At 53.3% G+C, this 15,429-nt stretch overlaps 1 protein-coding gene across 3 annotated transcripts; it reads left to right on the top strand.

Annotated features, from left to right (window-relative positions):
• The first annotated feature begins 700 nt into the window (after positions 1 to 700).
• Positions 701 to 11,528, top strand: MTCH1 (mitochondrial carrier 1). 3 transcript variants are annotated; one of them, XM_026056650.1, is made up of 11 exons: positions 701 to 745; positions 2,417 to 2,519; positions 2,967 to 3,044; positions 3,413 to 3,470; positions 3,936 to 3,987; positions 4,865 to 4,924; positions 7,791 to 7,884; positions 8,116 to 8,163; positions 8,366 to 8,371; positions 9,180 to 9,255; positions 9,700 to 11,528. In XM_026056650.1, exons 3-11 carry the CDS (start codon positions 2,985 to 2,987, stop codon positions 9,798 to 9,800), a joined length of 555 nt encoding a protein of 184 aa, XP_025912435.1. In that variant the 5' UTR covers positions 701 to 745; positions 2,417 to 2,519; positions 2,967 to 2,984; the 3' UTR covers positions 9,801 to 11,528. The 3 variants fall into 3 exon arrangements, with proteins under 3 accessions (XP_025912435.1, XP_025912434.1, XP_025912433.1); XM_026056649.1 differs by having other exon boundaries at positions 8,366 to 8,433; XM_026056648.1 differs by having other exon boundaries at positions 9,180 to 9,785.
• The last annotated feature ends 3,901 nt before the right edge of the window (positions 11,529 to 15,429 follow it).

Here is a 15,429-nt window from a genome sequence, read left to right as displayed (position 1 = left end):
GGGGATGAGGCCATCCTGTATAGTGGGGACCCCTATTAGCTGGAGGGAGGGGGACCCCTATATTCGGGGGGAGAGGACCTCTATGCAATGGGGACCCCTATATAAAGGGAGTATAGGGCCCCCCCCAGATCATGGGGGATGAAGACACCCTGTACATTGGGGACCCCAATATAGGGCATGGGGATCCCCTATATAAGGAGGGGGTGAGGAGCCCTATGCAGTTGGGACCCCTGTATATGGGGGGGGGTTAGGGACACCCTCTACAGTGAGGACCCCTAAATAATGGGGGATGGAGACCCCTATATAAGGGGGACCCTCTATATAGTGGGGCAGTTGGGACCTCTTTATGTAACAGGGCAATGAGCACACCCTGTATAATCAGGACCACTTTATAACGGGGGGGCCCCTATAAAAGGGGGAATGAGGTCTCCTATGCAATGGGGACCCCTCTGTAAAGGGGGGATGGGGACCCCCTAATATAACRGGTGACGAGGATGCCCTGTGTAATGGGGGCAAGAGGGACCCTCAGCTTGCGTCCGAGCCTCGTGGGAGGGACGCGGCCCTTCGGCAGCTCACGGAGACGYGATCGAAGCCGTGGGACCGGCAGATTGGGAATGTGGGGATAGTGGCAGGGACGGACTGACGGGGTTTCTCTTGAAGGTCGGGCACGAGCCACTACCTCCAACTGTTGGAAGAAATGTTCTGGGAAGAAAAGTACTGTACCTGCCTGGCTTCTTCACTTACGGTGAGCTTTTCTTCCTGCCAGCGCAAGGCCGTGACCCGAAAACGGGATGAAAACAGGGGTGGGAGCTGCTTGCTAGGAGCCCAGGTAGACCCAGTGCAGTGTTGGACCCGGCACAGGCCAGTGCCTGTGCAAGCCAAACATTAGCAGCGCTCCCACATCTCCTTGCCGGTGGCATCCCTGCACTCAGCCTGAAGTTCAGAGGAGACATAAAATGCTACAWCTAATTGAAAAGCCATCAGATTTATGTACCTCTTGTTGCAAGGAGGGAAAAAGAAGGTGTTGGCCCAGGCGCTGGACCTTCTTCCCATGGCCCGTTGCACTTCAGCGGCTCTGCAGTGCAGCTTTGGCTGCCATAGGGTGGATGGACCACGGAGAAGATGCTCTGCAGAGCTCTCTACTTTCAGCACATATCCTGGCATCAGGGAGTGGCAGTTAAAGGTCTTGGCTGGTCTCTTGTGTTGCTGCCAAATGGGAAGCGCGTTCCTCAGCTGGGGCTGATGTTTGGGCAAGAGCTGATTCACTGAGGGGCAGAGACTGTAACGGGAGGAGGCTCATGCTCAGGGTGAGCCAGCTCTCGGCTCTGTTTTGGCAGCGCTCTGGTTTGCGCCGTAGCTGAGGACACAGCAGGGGTTTGTACGATGTAGGTTTGTCGGTGGAGGGTTTTGCATGCATAAGAGATGGTTAAGTTCCTTTCTTCACTACAAAACAGTCCTGCAATAACTTGGCCTCCTGCCCTGCTCATTTGTATTGTAGATGGAGCCCTAAAGGGACAGAAATACCAAGAAAAAGGGAAGGTAATATATTTAGAAGGAAAAAAAAGTGTTATTTTTCTCTCTTTGCGGGTGGAGCAGCATGGGAGAGGTGGGTGAACACTGTGTGGCTTTGGGCATTGCTTTCCCTTTTTCACAGAAAGTTTGTAGTGCCTGTTTGTAGGGGAAGGGGAGCATGTAGCCCTGAGAGCAGAGTTGGGCCAATCCCAAAATCGGACAGCAGTACCTGAAGGACAGGGGGACCTGGTGCAGGAGCAGTACAAAAGCACCATAAACCTGTCCTAGGGCTTCTAGGGCTGGAAGTGCTCTGGCAGTGCTCTGTTAGAAGAAAATGCGTTTTCCAAATAGATTTACAGCACGGGGCAGGAGCATCAGTACCTGCACATCCCGTAGCAGGTTGTATTCCACCCTGTTACACCAGGGATAAGTTGGATCTGTTGGTTTTTTGGGGGCTGGAGACATTAGGTAACTTGTCCACCATCTGGGAGAAGGGAGCAGGGCAGGAATTGAACCTGGGTTTGTCAGATACACATTAACCCCGACACCAGGGCAGAGGGAGGAGGTGACGCCTTGCAACACGTGGGAGATTATCCCTCCCTGCCTTAGTTCAGTTCAAAGCACCTCGTAGCCCTTTCAGGTAGGCAGAACATAATCAAAAGACTAGAATTAGCCCCAAAATCTGGAGTTATCCTCCCAGTTTAGACAGATATGATGGAATACTTAAAGATCTATTGTATCTTATCTGAAATAGAGCTTTTCTAATAAATCACTTACGGGGGTACTGCAGAGCCATTGCCATCCCTGGTGCAGTTTCGGCCGAGCGCCGGAGGCGTTCAGGGTGCTCGCTGCAGGTCGGCCGATTCCTGACTGACAGCAGCCTGGTGTTTTCTTACCCAGCCAGACACATTGTGGAAGTGGATGGGAAAAAAGGCCTCTTCCGCGGTCTTACTCCTCGGCTCATCTCAAGCACTTTATCCACCATCACCAGGGGGAGCGTGAAGAAGGTAAAGGTCAGCTTCTCTCTCCATAAATCAGCCCGCAGGGTCGGCTGGTGTTACTGCAGCAGAGCTAAGGAGCCTGCATGTGTTCGCTCCCAGCCACGGCTGCAGGGGGAAGATTAAAGCACCGGTTTCTCTCCACCACTAACAGCTCTGAGTAGTTCTTCCAGGACAGAAGAACAGTGCCCATATCCCCAGAACTTATTTTCTAAATAATCTTATTTTAATTTGGCCAATTGCTTGCCTTTTATCCTTCGTAAGTAGTCTCGTGACCCATCTCTTCCTCTCTGTTACTTTCCATCCTTCCTTTCCGTCTTCCTTCTTGCCTGTTTTCCTTCTCCTCTGGTCTAGAGCACAGGCCGCTCATCATTTCCTCCTGTCCTCAGACCCCGAGAGTTTGTGGGTCAGCATCTCTGTCAGTTTTGTCCATATGGTTCTTCTCTCCCTGCTCAGGCCTTTCCACTGGAGGACATGGAGCATGTTTCTAACAAGGATGATGTGAAGACTTCCCTTAGGAAGGTAGTGAAAGAGGTGAGAGATGTGGAATGCGTCTGGGCATGGGTTGGAGAACATCTTCTGTTAATATTACATGTTAACAAGTGGTCGGGGGAGTTCACACTGAGGATGTACCTACAGATCAGAGGATGCTAAAACAGCAGGTTGTGGGTGAAATTACTTGGAAAGAAACTCTGTGGGTACAGGCCCTGGTACTTAGTAGCCACTCTGGGATCAGCTATAAAATATTTCATAGAAATAGCAGTGGGAGGTTTACCACTAACAACAGATTTCCAAAGAGGTCTGGGACTGGTTTCCCTACAAAAAGGGAACAGGACCTGACCTGTGCGGATGGAGCTGCGCAGTTTTTCATGCAGGTGTGTGGCTTTTTCTCCCCTTCGCAGACATCTCATGAGATGATGATGCAGTGCGCGTCCCGGGTTGTCTCACATCCCCTGCACGGTGAGTCCTACTCCTCCACTTGGCAGCCTGCTCCAGACCGAGCATTGCCCCTAAACCCCCTTTACTTGATGCRTTTTTTCCACTCTATGGGAAATGGCTCCGTATGAACCTGCAGAATGGATGCGGGTCCGGAGCGGTCACTTGGGAAGCCTAATGGTCAGCATGGCTGTCAGGAACTAACCCAACCGAGCATCGAGGCAATCTCTTCCCATTCATCTGAGAGCTCATCCTAGAGATCCCGCTGGGGCTGGGGCCAGGAAATCCTCCCTTCACTTTCAGATCAGGGGAGAGAGACGGTTTCTAATGAATCTTGTGATGATGAGGACAACTGAGAGGAGCTAGAGGTGATCCGAGTTGAGGGAAGGGAGGGCGGAAGGGTCAGCTTGGATTTCCCTTCACATCCATCAGAAACAAATCAAGTTTGATCACTTTTGGGTTGTCAATGCTGTGTTTCTTTCCTCCTAGTGATCTCTATGCGCTGCATGGTCCAGTTCATAGGCCGGGAAGTCAAATACAGGTGAATGGCTGCAGCTTGAAGGTTTTGGGTGCGCAGAAGCACAAGTCCTGGAGTCAGGCATGCCAGAGGCTCCCAGATGATGGGGGATACAGTGACCCAGGAGGTTTGGGAGACCAAAAAGCAAATCTGAGCTGTGGCTAGAGAGTGAATGACTGCACAGTGAAGGAAGGTGGGAAGGCTGGGGTCTCTCTGTGCCCTGGCATACCTGTTAATTCAGCCTCATTCCAGTGGGTTTTCTCGTGGCTGTAATGCACCTTGCTCACTACACAGTGGATTGCCTGCCTTTTTGCATTAGCTGTTATTAGAAAGCGAAGTCAGCAAGGAGGCAGAGTAGGGCGGCCCGGGTAACGCAAAGCATTGCTGTGGCTGTGCAGATCCGCATGTTTTCTATAATCCTTTTTCGGTAGTACCTGAGCTCCCATGATGACAGTGCCTCTCTGCAGGGTGAAACTGCGCACGCAGCCACCTGAAAGCACGCTAGACAACTGCGGCTAACCCACAACTCCCAGCACGAGCTCCCAAAAGCAGGACAGGGTTCCTCTGCTGAGRATCAGCCTAGTCAAAGCATGTTACATGCCATGCTGGGGGCATGTGCATCTGCAAACTCTTCTAGCCTCAGCTATTAAACGCAGTTGTAAGTTGAGCGTCAGCCCAGGATTTATTGCAGGTTGGCAAACTGCAGACGTGACCCTCCTTGGTGGGTTGAGGAGGAAAACGGTGCTGCCCAGCTGCATTGGTGGCACAGTGACGGAACTGGGGACGCTGTGGGGGGACGCTGCTGTGGCTGCATGCTGCAGAGTGCATGTGAAGCTGTGCGGGAGAGAGGCAGACTGAGCTATAACTCTGCTTGGTTATAGCGCTTCTTCTTTCTTGACAGCGGTGTGTTCAGCTCCATTGGCAGGATATTTAAGGAAGAAGGGATCCTGGGATTCTTCGTGTACGTGAGTTCTTGTTTAAATACTTTCTCCTGTAATTGGAAGGTGCTGATGGCTCTCCCAGTTGCTCTGCAAACTGCATCGAAAGGAGTTATGCTCGGCTTCCCTCCTATCTGAAATCTTGTTTGTCCATGGGACTCTCACATCGCTCCGATGAGCAGAGATTAAATCTGTGCCTTTGAGAGAGCTCCAGCTCTACCAGTAGGTTTGGCCGAAGGGAAGGGCCAGATCATATCTTCAAAAGAGCCCAGGGAAATCCCTTTTTTTTTTTCCCCCTCATACCTTTTTCCCTTGGYGCTTCTTTGTGTTTCAGCACAGGGCATTTAAAGCACTTGTTTGTGCAACAGGCACAAAGAGCAAGTGCAACAACAAGGTCCCTTGTTGAAATAAAAGCCAGGGCCTGGATAAGAAACACATGCCTCTTTAGAGCACTACGGGCGCTTGTAATTAGCAGGTGGTTCACGCTGGCAGCAGGTTTGCCCGTGCGTTGGGAGCACGTGATGTGTCGCTGCCTGAACCGGCCTGTGCAGAGCTCAAAGGAGCTTCTGCCCAGTTAGAAAGCATGGCAAATTGGCGGCATTGCTAAAGCAGAAGTCTAGCGGATACATTTTTACTTCAACCCTTCATTAGCACTTCTTGCCTTTTTTCACATCTATATAAAACGGAGCCACCTGCTGCCTCTGCTCCCAGCGGGTAGGTAACTCATTTTATTACATCAATAATAGTAAAGCCAGCTCCGAAATTCCAGGAAGGGCTTTCGGGCCAGATGCATTTTGCTCTGGAATCAGAGATGGGGAATCTGGGCCTTCACATGAAATGTGAACACATTGGGAAGAGGAGAGCAATCGCAGGGGGTCTTTGCTCCCTCTTTCCCCGGAGAGAAAGTCCAGGGGTCTGCAGAGACCACATTGGCCAAGTGTCACCAGATCTTCCTCTCGCAGCCCTGCAGCTGCTCTGCCAAGCTCTGGGCTCCACAGCCCCAAATTGCCTCCGTTAAACACAGATCCCTCCTCTCCTGAGTACTGGGGTCGATGTTCCCTGCGCCCACGGCATGGCTGGAGCGCACTGCCCATCAGCCCTCGCCGACGCTCCCCTCTCCTCCCGTCTGGGCACCGTGCTAGGAAACGGCTTGTGAAAGGAGCCGGCCGTGTTCCCTTCCCCCACATAAAATAAACACTGTTGGTAGCCTAATTAAACTTAATAGTTCATAGGAAAGGCTTTAACACAACCCAAAATGTCTCAGGAGGGCTCTGAAGTTATATGCGCTCTGCAGCTCCGCTAGGAAGTCACATTGCCACGGAGGGAATGCAAACTGCATCTGTAGGAGCAAACTGCTGCCTTTCTGCTCTCAGCCCTCCCAGTGCAATCCAAACATATCCACTCCCTTAAAAATCATTGAAGTTCACTTATTTCTCATGTCCTTATAACCTGTACGCAGCATTATCAGCAGCACACGCTCACTCTGGGTGTGTGCCTGGCTAGAGATAAATCCGTCCCCTGAAATGCTTTGGAGTTATGCTCCCTGAAGTCTATATCTCACTTCCCCTCGTATCTGCAGCAGCCTCCTGCCTGCCAGCAGGACAGAAAGGTGGTTGCAGGGCTCTGAAATGGACACTTAAACTGTCACACATAGCTCAAAGATGGCTTGTCCCAGTCCTCCAGCACTGGTGTTTCTTCTGCTGGGTTATAGAAGTAGATGGGTTGTGTCACTGTACATCATGCAGGCTTCCTCATCTGTTGCTCTGGCTTTTGAGCTTTTAATGATTTGTCATCTTTTAAAAATGTTTTTCCTAGTCCACATCTCCTTGAACATCTCACCAGGCTTGAGAGCTGTAGCACAAATGAATTTGATTTTCTCGGTCACCTTTTGAGGCTCTCTTAGACCACTGATCTCCAGTTATCCCTTAACTGCAGGCCAAACATCATTACTTTGATGACTAAGGATGGAGGGATGTGATCCGTATTGCAAATAGAACAAATGATCCAATTCTGTATCAGATGGGTGAAGTTTTACTTACAAAGCCACCAGTGAGAGGTGAAAGCAGAGGCAGCAGGGACTGAGTCCAGATTTGGGGACTGTGACACTGGAGGGACCAGAGCACTGCCTGCAGCTAATCCATCTTTGCACTAGAGCAGGCTTTGTAGGAACCACCTCTCCCATTTTGATTTCTAAAACACCCAAAGAGGGAGAAAAAACTTAAATCTGGACCAGGGGATGGAGCCCAGCTGAGAGCATCGTGCCAAGCTGCGCCCGCAGGCTGGGATGCTGCGCCGCTGGGGACATCCTGAGAGCCTGGAGAGGCCTGCAGGCCCTGATCCCTGAGCCTGAGCTGGGGAGGGCAGTTCCCCATCTCCCCTGAGGTTAAAGGGGGACAGAGTCCCCCAAGAGGTGTATTCCTCATTCTGCATCCAGAAGGGCATCTGTAACAGTTGGGGAAAACAACCTTAACAGAAACCCATTTTGTCTGTGTCTTGCTGGGGTTTCAAAATGGGAGTTGAGCCGAGAAAGGACTTGGAGAACAAGGGGACCTGGTTGAGCCCTGCCCCTAATGACAGACCCAAAACCAGAGCATCCCCCAGCCAGAGCAGTCGGTAGCACTTGCAGGCATCCTTTCCTGGCCATATGCATTTGACCATATTTGGAGCGCTCTTCCCTTGCCACCTCTCACTCGATGGCATCTTCCCTTCTCTCATCAGTTGCCTCCCAAAATAAAGATGCCTCTTGGGGGCAGGTGCCTTTTGGGGCAGTAGGGTTCCTCTGTGCTGGCAGAGAAGGGGAGGGCTCAGCACATCCAGAGGCAGCACTGGGACCCTTCTGCACCTTATGTCTTTTTTTCCCCCCCCTCTCTTTTTTTTTAATCATTTTAGTGGTTTAGTTCCTCACATCCTGGGGGATGTCATCTTCCTCTGGTGCTGCAACCTCTTGGCTCACTTCATCAACACATACGCGGTGGATGATAACGTGAGTGCAAGGGCCCGATGGAGGGTTTGGGGGCTCCATGCCAAGCATCCACTGTCGTAAGGCGCTAATGGGAAGCAGGGGCTAATCTAACACACAGACATTGGGCTTTCTGCCTTGGTCCCCTGCCTCAAACCCCATCATCTCAGGCTCTCAGAGGGTTGTCATGCAATGACCGTGACAGCCTGCTCTCAGCCACCTCCTCCACAGTCCCTTTGATTTCTGTCTTTCCAGTTCAGCCAGGCATCGGTGATCCGGAGCTACACGAAGTTCGTGATGGGGGTATGTAGACAACATCATTTCCACCTCTTCCTGCCCCTGTCTGTGGTGTGAGAGTCTGGGGCAAAGGCTGTAGCATTTGAAGCTTGTGCTTTTTATCCAGAGATTGGGATAACTTTGCTAATGTGCAAAAGCTAGAACAGCAGTAGCTAGTGTTTGACACGATGGACACTGGAGAGACGCTACCAGTTTTCTTTGCTTTCAGATTGCTGTGAGTATGCTGACGTACCCCTTCCTTCTTGTGGGAGATCTCATGGCAGTGAACAACTGTGGGTACGTTGGTCACGCTGAGATCTAACGTTTTTGTTCCTTTCTTCCACCCCCTTGTTGTCCGAATCCTTTGCTAACGATCATAAAGCTTTCATACAGAACCATAAACTATATGGCACCTTGCAGAGCCAGCTCGTTTCCTGTCCCAGGTTGCTTATAATTTTAGATCAGACAAGGGCAGGATAAAAGCTTAAGCGAAGAGGAACAGGGAGAGTTGTGGTGGTACAGTCTGCTCTCAGCTAGACCAGAAGCAGAAGGGATCAGAAGGACTGTAGCAGCTCAGGGGAGCAGCACAAGGGAAAGCAAAACTCTTAATGCAGCTGCAAGAGCAAGGGGAGACCTGGGAGGGAGCTGACCGAAGCAGGGATGCCTCCTTTGGCCCGGCTTGCTTTCCCAATCCCACTCCTGCCTGCTCCTCTTCTTGTGTTCGTGTTTATGGGAAGGAGACTGTTGCACCTCAGTGCAACATTGCCTCGATGTCTGCTTGTCCTCAAAGGTGTAGATGTAGCATATAGTGCTGGACTCTTAATGTATCCAGGTAACACTACTTGTTTGTACACTCCAGGGGTAATTAAATTACATGATCTGTTGCAGTGTAAATAACGAGCCAGTCGTTTGGCCTCCAGCCCAGCACGGACACTATTTCTGTGTCCCCACTTACACTTATCATTGCTCTTGTGTTACCTCTTGGCCTGGATAATGTGACTTCTGCACAGACGCTGTCTCAGCTGTCTCTCATTGCCATGCAGGTTGCGCGCTGGTCTCCCTCCCTACGCTCCTGCCTTTACATCCTGGATCCACTGCTGGAGGTACCTCAGGGCTCAGGTGAGGGAGTGCAGTACGTGCGCTGCTCATGGGGCTTCCTCCAGCAGCACTGCTCCTTCCTGAGGGCTTCAGCACCGCCCAAGCAGCATCTGCGCTGCATCCTTGATGTGATCCCTAACCGGTTTCTGCCCCTCCAGTTATGGCATTTGTATGGCCTGGTACAAGGCATGGTGGTACCGATGTGCCTGTTAGATGTCCCCTTCTGCAGGCCTGAGGAGTTACCTGCAGTTTGCAGTTCCCAGCCCATTTGCAGATGCATTGCACACAGCAGAGACATCTCTGCTCCTCTGCAGAGAGCAGCCACAAGCCTGGCCCCACTAGAACAGCTTCAGCTCTGGCAATTCCCCATTCCAGCATCCAGCAGCCACCACTGCCCTTGGCAGTCCTGGTGCAGGGGACAGGTCACAGCTCGGCTCCCTTAAACTGCCTGCTCTTCTTCCTCAGGGCCAGTTGTTCCGCGGCTCCAGCCTGCTCTTCCGCAGAGCGCCTGTGCGAGCGGCCTGCTTCCCCATCGATTAACTCCCCCGGCTCATGGGGAGAGGTGATGAACTCGGACTCCTCAAGAAACCCTAAGCTTGTTTTGATATATACATGTTTCTTTTCAATCCCAAGTCCACAGTGCCAGAACAAGCCACCTCCTCTCCAGCAAGGCCAGTGATAAACTGGCCTGCAGAGAGCTGGCTTCAGACTCCAGCTGGGCCAAAGCCCCTTCTTCACAGCTAACTCGACTGTGATGTGTAGCAGAGAAAGCAGAAGGGAGTTGGCCCTTTGGTCCAGGCTGTTGGTCTGGAGTTACTGGAGCAGCTTGTTTTAAAGTGGAAAATGCCCAGGTACTAAAGAAACCAGCCCCAGAGGCATTTGCTGAGACCCAGTGCAGGAACAAAAGACTGCTTCATTCTGCCCAAGCTGAGAAGAGGCAAAAGATCCAAGGTTGCCTTGCTGGGAAAGCCACGCTAACACATCTCCCATCTCATCCCTTCTGGGTAAGCACGTATGGGTGACTGGTAGCTCATTCTAGGCAAGATCAACCCTGGGACCCATATCTAGAGGTTTTGTGAGCACCTGAGCACTAGGGAAAGCATCACCTCCTATGGGCATGAAAGGGAAATAATGATATTGAAACAGATAAGGGAAACAGCATCCCAAAGAGGCAGATAAAATTTGTCTCCAGAGCAGTGTTGGGACTTGAACAAAAATGAAGGCAGCACTCAGGGAGGATGTGCTCTGCACACAGTAACTGCTCTGGGAAAGCCTTTTGCAGTAGTCTGGTTCAGTGGGATCAGCTGTATTTAAGATATAACCAATGGTGCTCAGTCCTGCTGGGTATAACCCAGACAAGCAGGGTGTAAACATCCCTAAGGGTGAGGCAGGTCTGAGCATCACCGCTTCACCTGATGGACAAGGAGCTGTGCAATACTGTGCTGGGCTGCTGCATGGTATTTTCCTGCTGATAGGCAGGAAACAAGGGCTCACCTTGCAATACGGACATTAGGTGTGTTACTGTCTGGAGTAAAGGAATAGACCTTTAGCTGGCCAAAGACTTGAGACATCAAGGTCTCTTCACACATGCAAGTACTTGAAGATGCTCAGACACAGTTGGGCCTTTGCATAGCAGAGCCCACCTGCAACAGCAGGGCAGGATTTGTCCTCATCTCCCCAGAGAGCATTTTTTGCACCAGCCTGTGCTGTTACTGCAGCCAGGCAGACTTCCCCCATTTTGGTTCCCCTCTTACTCTACGAAGCAGTCTTTTGCATCCAGTTCAGCATGTTGCTGCACTTCCCTGCCACAGGACCTGGGAAGAGCTTTTGGGGGCCAGGAGCAGGTTCCCACATGCTGCTAACACACACTGATGTCCTGACCAGCAGCCCCAGGGCATTTCCCAGGTGTTTCTCCTGTGCCCTGGGTGACTTCAGTTCTCAATACCTGCAGGGATTTGAGAGGTAGCTGGGGTCACATCCCATGTGTGTCCTTCGGGGACCTGCTGTTGCACAGGGGCTTTACTCCACCAGATGGGCTTGATCTGCACCTCCAGGCCAGGGCCTGGGGGACACAGTTGACAGGGTTTGCACATGCTGGGACCAGCAGTCCCGAGCCCAGCTCCCTTCAGTGACATGCAGTCAGTCCACTCCTTCCTTCCTTCCCCTCAGCCTTCCTCCAGTACAGCTTATGTTACAGTCACACAAGTAAAATAATGCATGGTCCTGTTCTGTAACATGAGAGATTATGTCAAAGAGGATTTAACTGTGCTCTGAAATACAGCTATAAAAACTTCTCTTGGGTGTTTCCTTTTTAAAGATGTTCATTTCTGCTGGATAACAGCTCTCCTTGCTCAGGGAAGGTTTTGGTTTAAGGCAGGCAATCCATTTCTTCCCCAAAGGGGGGCTAAAATGGTTGTTGCAAACCAAGATCCCTTCTGCTCTTCCTCTGCAGCCCTGTTGCTCCATCCACGATTAGCAGCATGGGTTTTAGGCTGAGCAAGCCGCAYTGGGTGCGTCTAGACTGAGTGTGGAGGTGGCTGCTTGAAACTCCACTTACACACAGGTTTCACCTTTAAAGGCAGCAAAAGCCAGTCCAGTTTGAATTGGAAAAAAAAGGTATTTTATATGTTTGCAAGAACAGCAGCCAACAGAGCTGCTCTGGTGGGAGCCAGCCTGGAAAAGGGGCCACACAGACCCCAAGCAAGGTGACAGCCTCTCCCAAAAGCTGGCTAGAGGAGAAGCAGCAGGTTGTGGGACTGGGAAGATGGCCAGGAAGCCATTGCCTTTATCAACATGCTTTAGGGGTGTCAGAGGAAGCTTTTGCAGCCCATGGTCAGTCTGAGGAGCTAGATGCTTGTTTGGGTGACAAGGATAGCTGGAGGTTGGAAGGGATACAGACCCTTTGCTGCTGTCAGTGCCCAGCTGCTCAGATGAAGTGTTTGGGAAGGGGGATCAAGCTCCCTGTCCCAGGCACAGACCCCATCCTCACCTCACCAGATCCTAGCCCCACACATGGGCACCTGCCTTTTAATGTCAGTAGCTGCTTTCTTGCCTCTCAATAGCCAATTCTGTATCTCACAGATCACAGCACCCACTCATGAAAACCATCCCTCAATCCTCAAAATTAAGACCACTTTCTGCTGCTCACACACCTGAAAGCCTCTTAGCTCCCCCATGCAGCCTGGCTGCAGCCACTTCAGTGGAAGATGCTATTGCTTTTCCTCTAACCATTTCACCTAAATCTGCACCAAAGCAAGCATTCTACCTCCAATTTCAGCCGGGTTTCCTCAGGCCCACAAGCTTTGCTGGAAACAACTATTAAATATAACTTTTGGTCAATTTAAACATAACTAAACTGGGTTTCAAAGGCCTGCAAGTAACATGCACAAGGTGATGCCCAACCTCAGCATTAGCTCAAAGCAGGGGTTGGTATTAGTGGGACAGTTAAATAGTTTCTTACCTCTTCCTACTTTCTAGCTTGGGTTCTTCTTACCCCTTGCCTCAGTCAAGGTGACCTGCTACAAGGCACAGTGCCTACACCAGGAGCTGGCTAGGAAACAGCCCAAGCCCTAACTGGGCTGCTACACTGCTCTTAAATTGCTGCCCAGTGGGTGCTGGGGCCTCGTCAGCTCGTTAGCGGGTGCCCTGCCCTGCATCTGATGCTCGTGTAGCACAGCTGAGGGGAGACGGGGGTCCCGTTCCCGCAGGAAGGGGCATCCGGGCTGAAATGTGTGGTTGGTTTAGACAGGAGAGCGGTGTGGGGCCAGCGCCTGGGACAGAGCCAGGCAGCTCAGACCCCTACGTCTCTTCCCTATCTAGCAAGGAAACAAACCTGTGTTTAAATATTGACTCTCGCCTGCATGAAAATCCGATGGGCGGAGATTGCTGCCTTTCCGTGCCCGCGCGGTGTTTATCAATCCTTAGTGGAAAACGGAGATTGCCAGGACTTTGGCCTGGACTGCTCCCAGCTGCCGGGCAAACAGGAGAGGCAGGGATGGCAGCTGCCGACGGGAGAGGGAAACTGAGGTCAAAGCTGCCCTCGCTTTCCTTGGGGCCTGGGCGGTTTGATCCAGCTGATCCTGCTCCACGCTGGCGCCCGGCTCACAGAAGGGTTGATTGCTGTGATCTGGCTAGCGTGGATGCCGGTTCCCCGAGCCAAGCTTGGGCCCCAGTCCCGCAGGCTCCCGGGTGGCTCTTCAGGGTGCTTCAACCCTTGCAGGCTTTGGGCAGCGGTGAGCTGCTGGCGACCTGAAAACAACTGAGCTCAGACCGACTGCAATCGTCTCGTCCTCCTTCCTTCACCCCCTTCAGAGCCATCCCGCTAAAGACCCTTCGGCTAAGACCGAATTCGCATCCAGCCCTGCAGCTTTCCTCTCTGCAGAGCTGGGAGGGAGCCAGCCAGGCAAACCTCCCCAAATGGCTCTACGGTGCCTCTCACCCGGGTATCTGGTCGCCGGGAGCAGCGAGGAAGGCCGTGGGCCGCGGTTCCCCCGCCAGCCTTTGCCAACCCCGGCAGCGGTGGGGGCCCCCGTCTTGCGGCCGCGCACGAGGAAGTGTCCCCGCGGCACGGCTGCCCTTGATAAGACTGTTTGCTCTGTTCTCCGGCAGTGGAGAGCTCCACGTAGGCCAATAATTAAAAAATAACCCTCTCGGCGTCGATCCTGCCGACGGAGAGGTGGAGCCGACTGGTTCTGCTCTCTCCTGCCGGGAAACACTCAGGGTGGGGACTTGGACTGGACCCAGGCGCAGCCTCCGCTCCGGCCGGGCAGGCTGGCGCGGTGGCACCGGGTCCGTTCCCCTGTTTTAGCACGGCTCCGTCCTCCGTGGCGCGGTAACGGAGGGGAGCGGGGTGATCCTGGCCTCCAGGAGAGCCTTCGCCCAAAGCGGGAGGTTGTAGAGGAGACGGAGCCAGATCTCGTCAGAGGTGCATGGCGAAGGGCTGGGGGGCAATGGGCACAGGCTGCAACACGGGAAATTTCAGCTGGAAATAAGGGGAAAAAAAAATGTTACAGCTGGTCATTCTTCCCCATGAGCGTAGTGCAGCCCTGGGACAGAGGAGGGGGCATCTCCGGCCTCGGCGATGCTCGAACTCGGCCGGCAGGGCCCGAAGCCGGCACTGCCTGGCCTTCGCACGCCCCTTCCCACCTCCGCGCTCCCGTGAGCGCAGCGCTTTGGGCTGATGGCGCAATTTAAGTCTTCAGGTTTGCAGAACAAAGGTCGCGAATTGCACCGACAGAGATTGCAGTGGGACGTTAGGAAAAAACCTCCGGAGCMGGAAGGTTACCTGGCTCCAGAGGGGTTTGATGGGGCGGGAGCTCCGTGGCGCCAGGCCCCAGCACTCGAGACGTGTGTCCCCCCCCAGCCCAGCGTGCAGCGGCGGCTGCTGAGGGCCGCGAGCCCCCAGCGGCGGCGGCGGCGGCGTGGGAAGCCGCGAGAAGGCCGTAGGGGGACGAGCTGGACTGCCGGGCCGCGGCGCCAGCGAAGGCGCTGCTACCTGCACGCGGTGCCGGCCCAGGGGCCGTCCCGGCTCCCGGGCTGCCGCTCACAGGGTGCTGCGGCCCCCCTCCGCCACCGCCACGGCCCACGGGGGGGGAGGAGGGAAGTACGATGAGCCGGGAATCGTTAAATAAGTCTCTCCCGCTCCTGATTCAACTCCTCTCCCCCCTCTGCTGCCGCCGCGGCCGGGCCGCCGCTGCTTGACGCTGCTCCTTCCCTCCCGGCGGCCGCCCGCCGCCCGGTCTGCGTGGTCCCTCGATTAAAAAAAAAAAAAAAAACGCCGTAATTCCTTAATCTCTCTGAATTGAGTTTCTTCCTTAAAAGCCGCCCGCTCTCTCCGATCCACCGGAGCGGTTCTTGTCACGCTGCCAAAGGAGGCTGGGAGCGGAGTCACATGCCTCAAAGTTTTACAAGCCGCGCGAGCCGTCTCGGAAGAGGAGCGCGAGCGAGACGGGCACGCACGCACACACACACGCAGCCCTGCGCGCGGAGAGAGCCTCCGTCCGGGTTTATTTGAACGTTTCGCTTTTCGCTTTTTGGAAGAACAAAGACTTTGGGGTGGGTTGGCGTGTTTGTTTTTYGAGGGCCGCCGTCGGGGAGGGGGGCGAAGGAGGCCGGAGGCGGAGAAGGGGRGAGCCGAAAGCGCTGAGTTTCCCTTAGCCGAGCTGCTGAGACGTCGCCGAGAAACTTGGAGGAGGA

Source organism: Apteryx rowi, unplaced genomic scaffold (assembly GCF_003343035.1).
Source record: "Apteryx rowi isolate R43461 unplaced genomic scaffold, aptRow1 scaffold_132, whole genome shotgun sequence".
NCBI classification, from domain to species: domain Eukaryota; kingdom Metazoa; phylum Chordata; class Aves; order Apterygiformes; family Apterygidae; genus Apteryx; species Apteryx rowi.
The sequence above is the reverse complement of the archived record's forward strand: the minus strand, read 5'-3'. Positions and strand labels throughout refer to the sequence as shown.

What these genes read in the sequence shown, in the direction of transcription:
- MTCH1 (XM_026056648.1), top strand. Translation starts at nt 2,985, where the DNA reads ATGGAGCATGTTTCTAACAAGGATGATGTGAAGACTTCCCTTAGGAAG. An exon ending in GGGATCCTGGGATTCTTCGT is followed by an intron (nt 4,925 to 7,790) that starts GTACGTGAGTTC and finishes TAATCATTTTAG; the next exon opens with TGGTTTAGTTCCTCACATCC. An exon ending in CATACGCGGTGGATGATAAC is followed by an intron (nt 7,885 to 8,115) that starts GTGAGTGCAAGG and finishes CTGTCTTTCCAG; the next exon opens with TTCAGCCAGGCATCGGTGAT.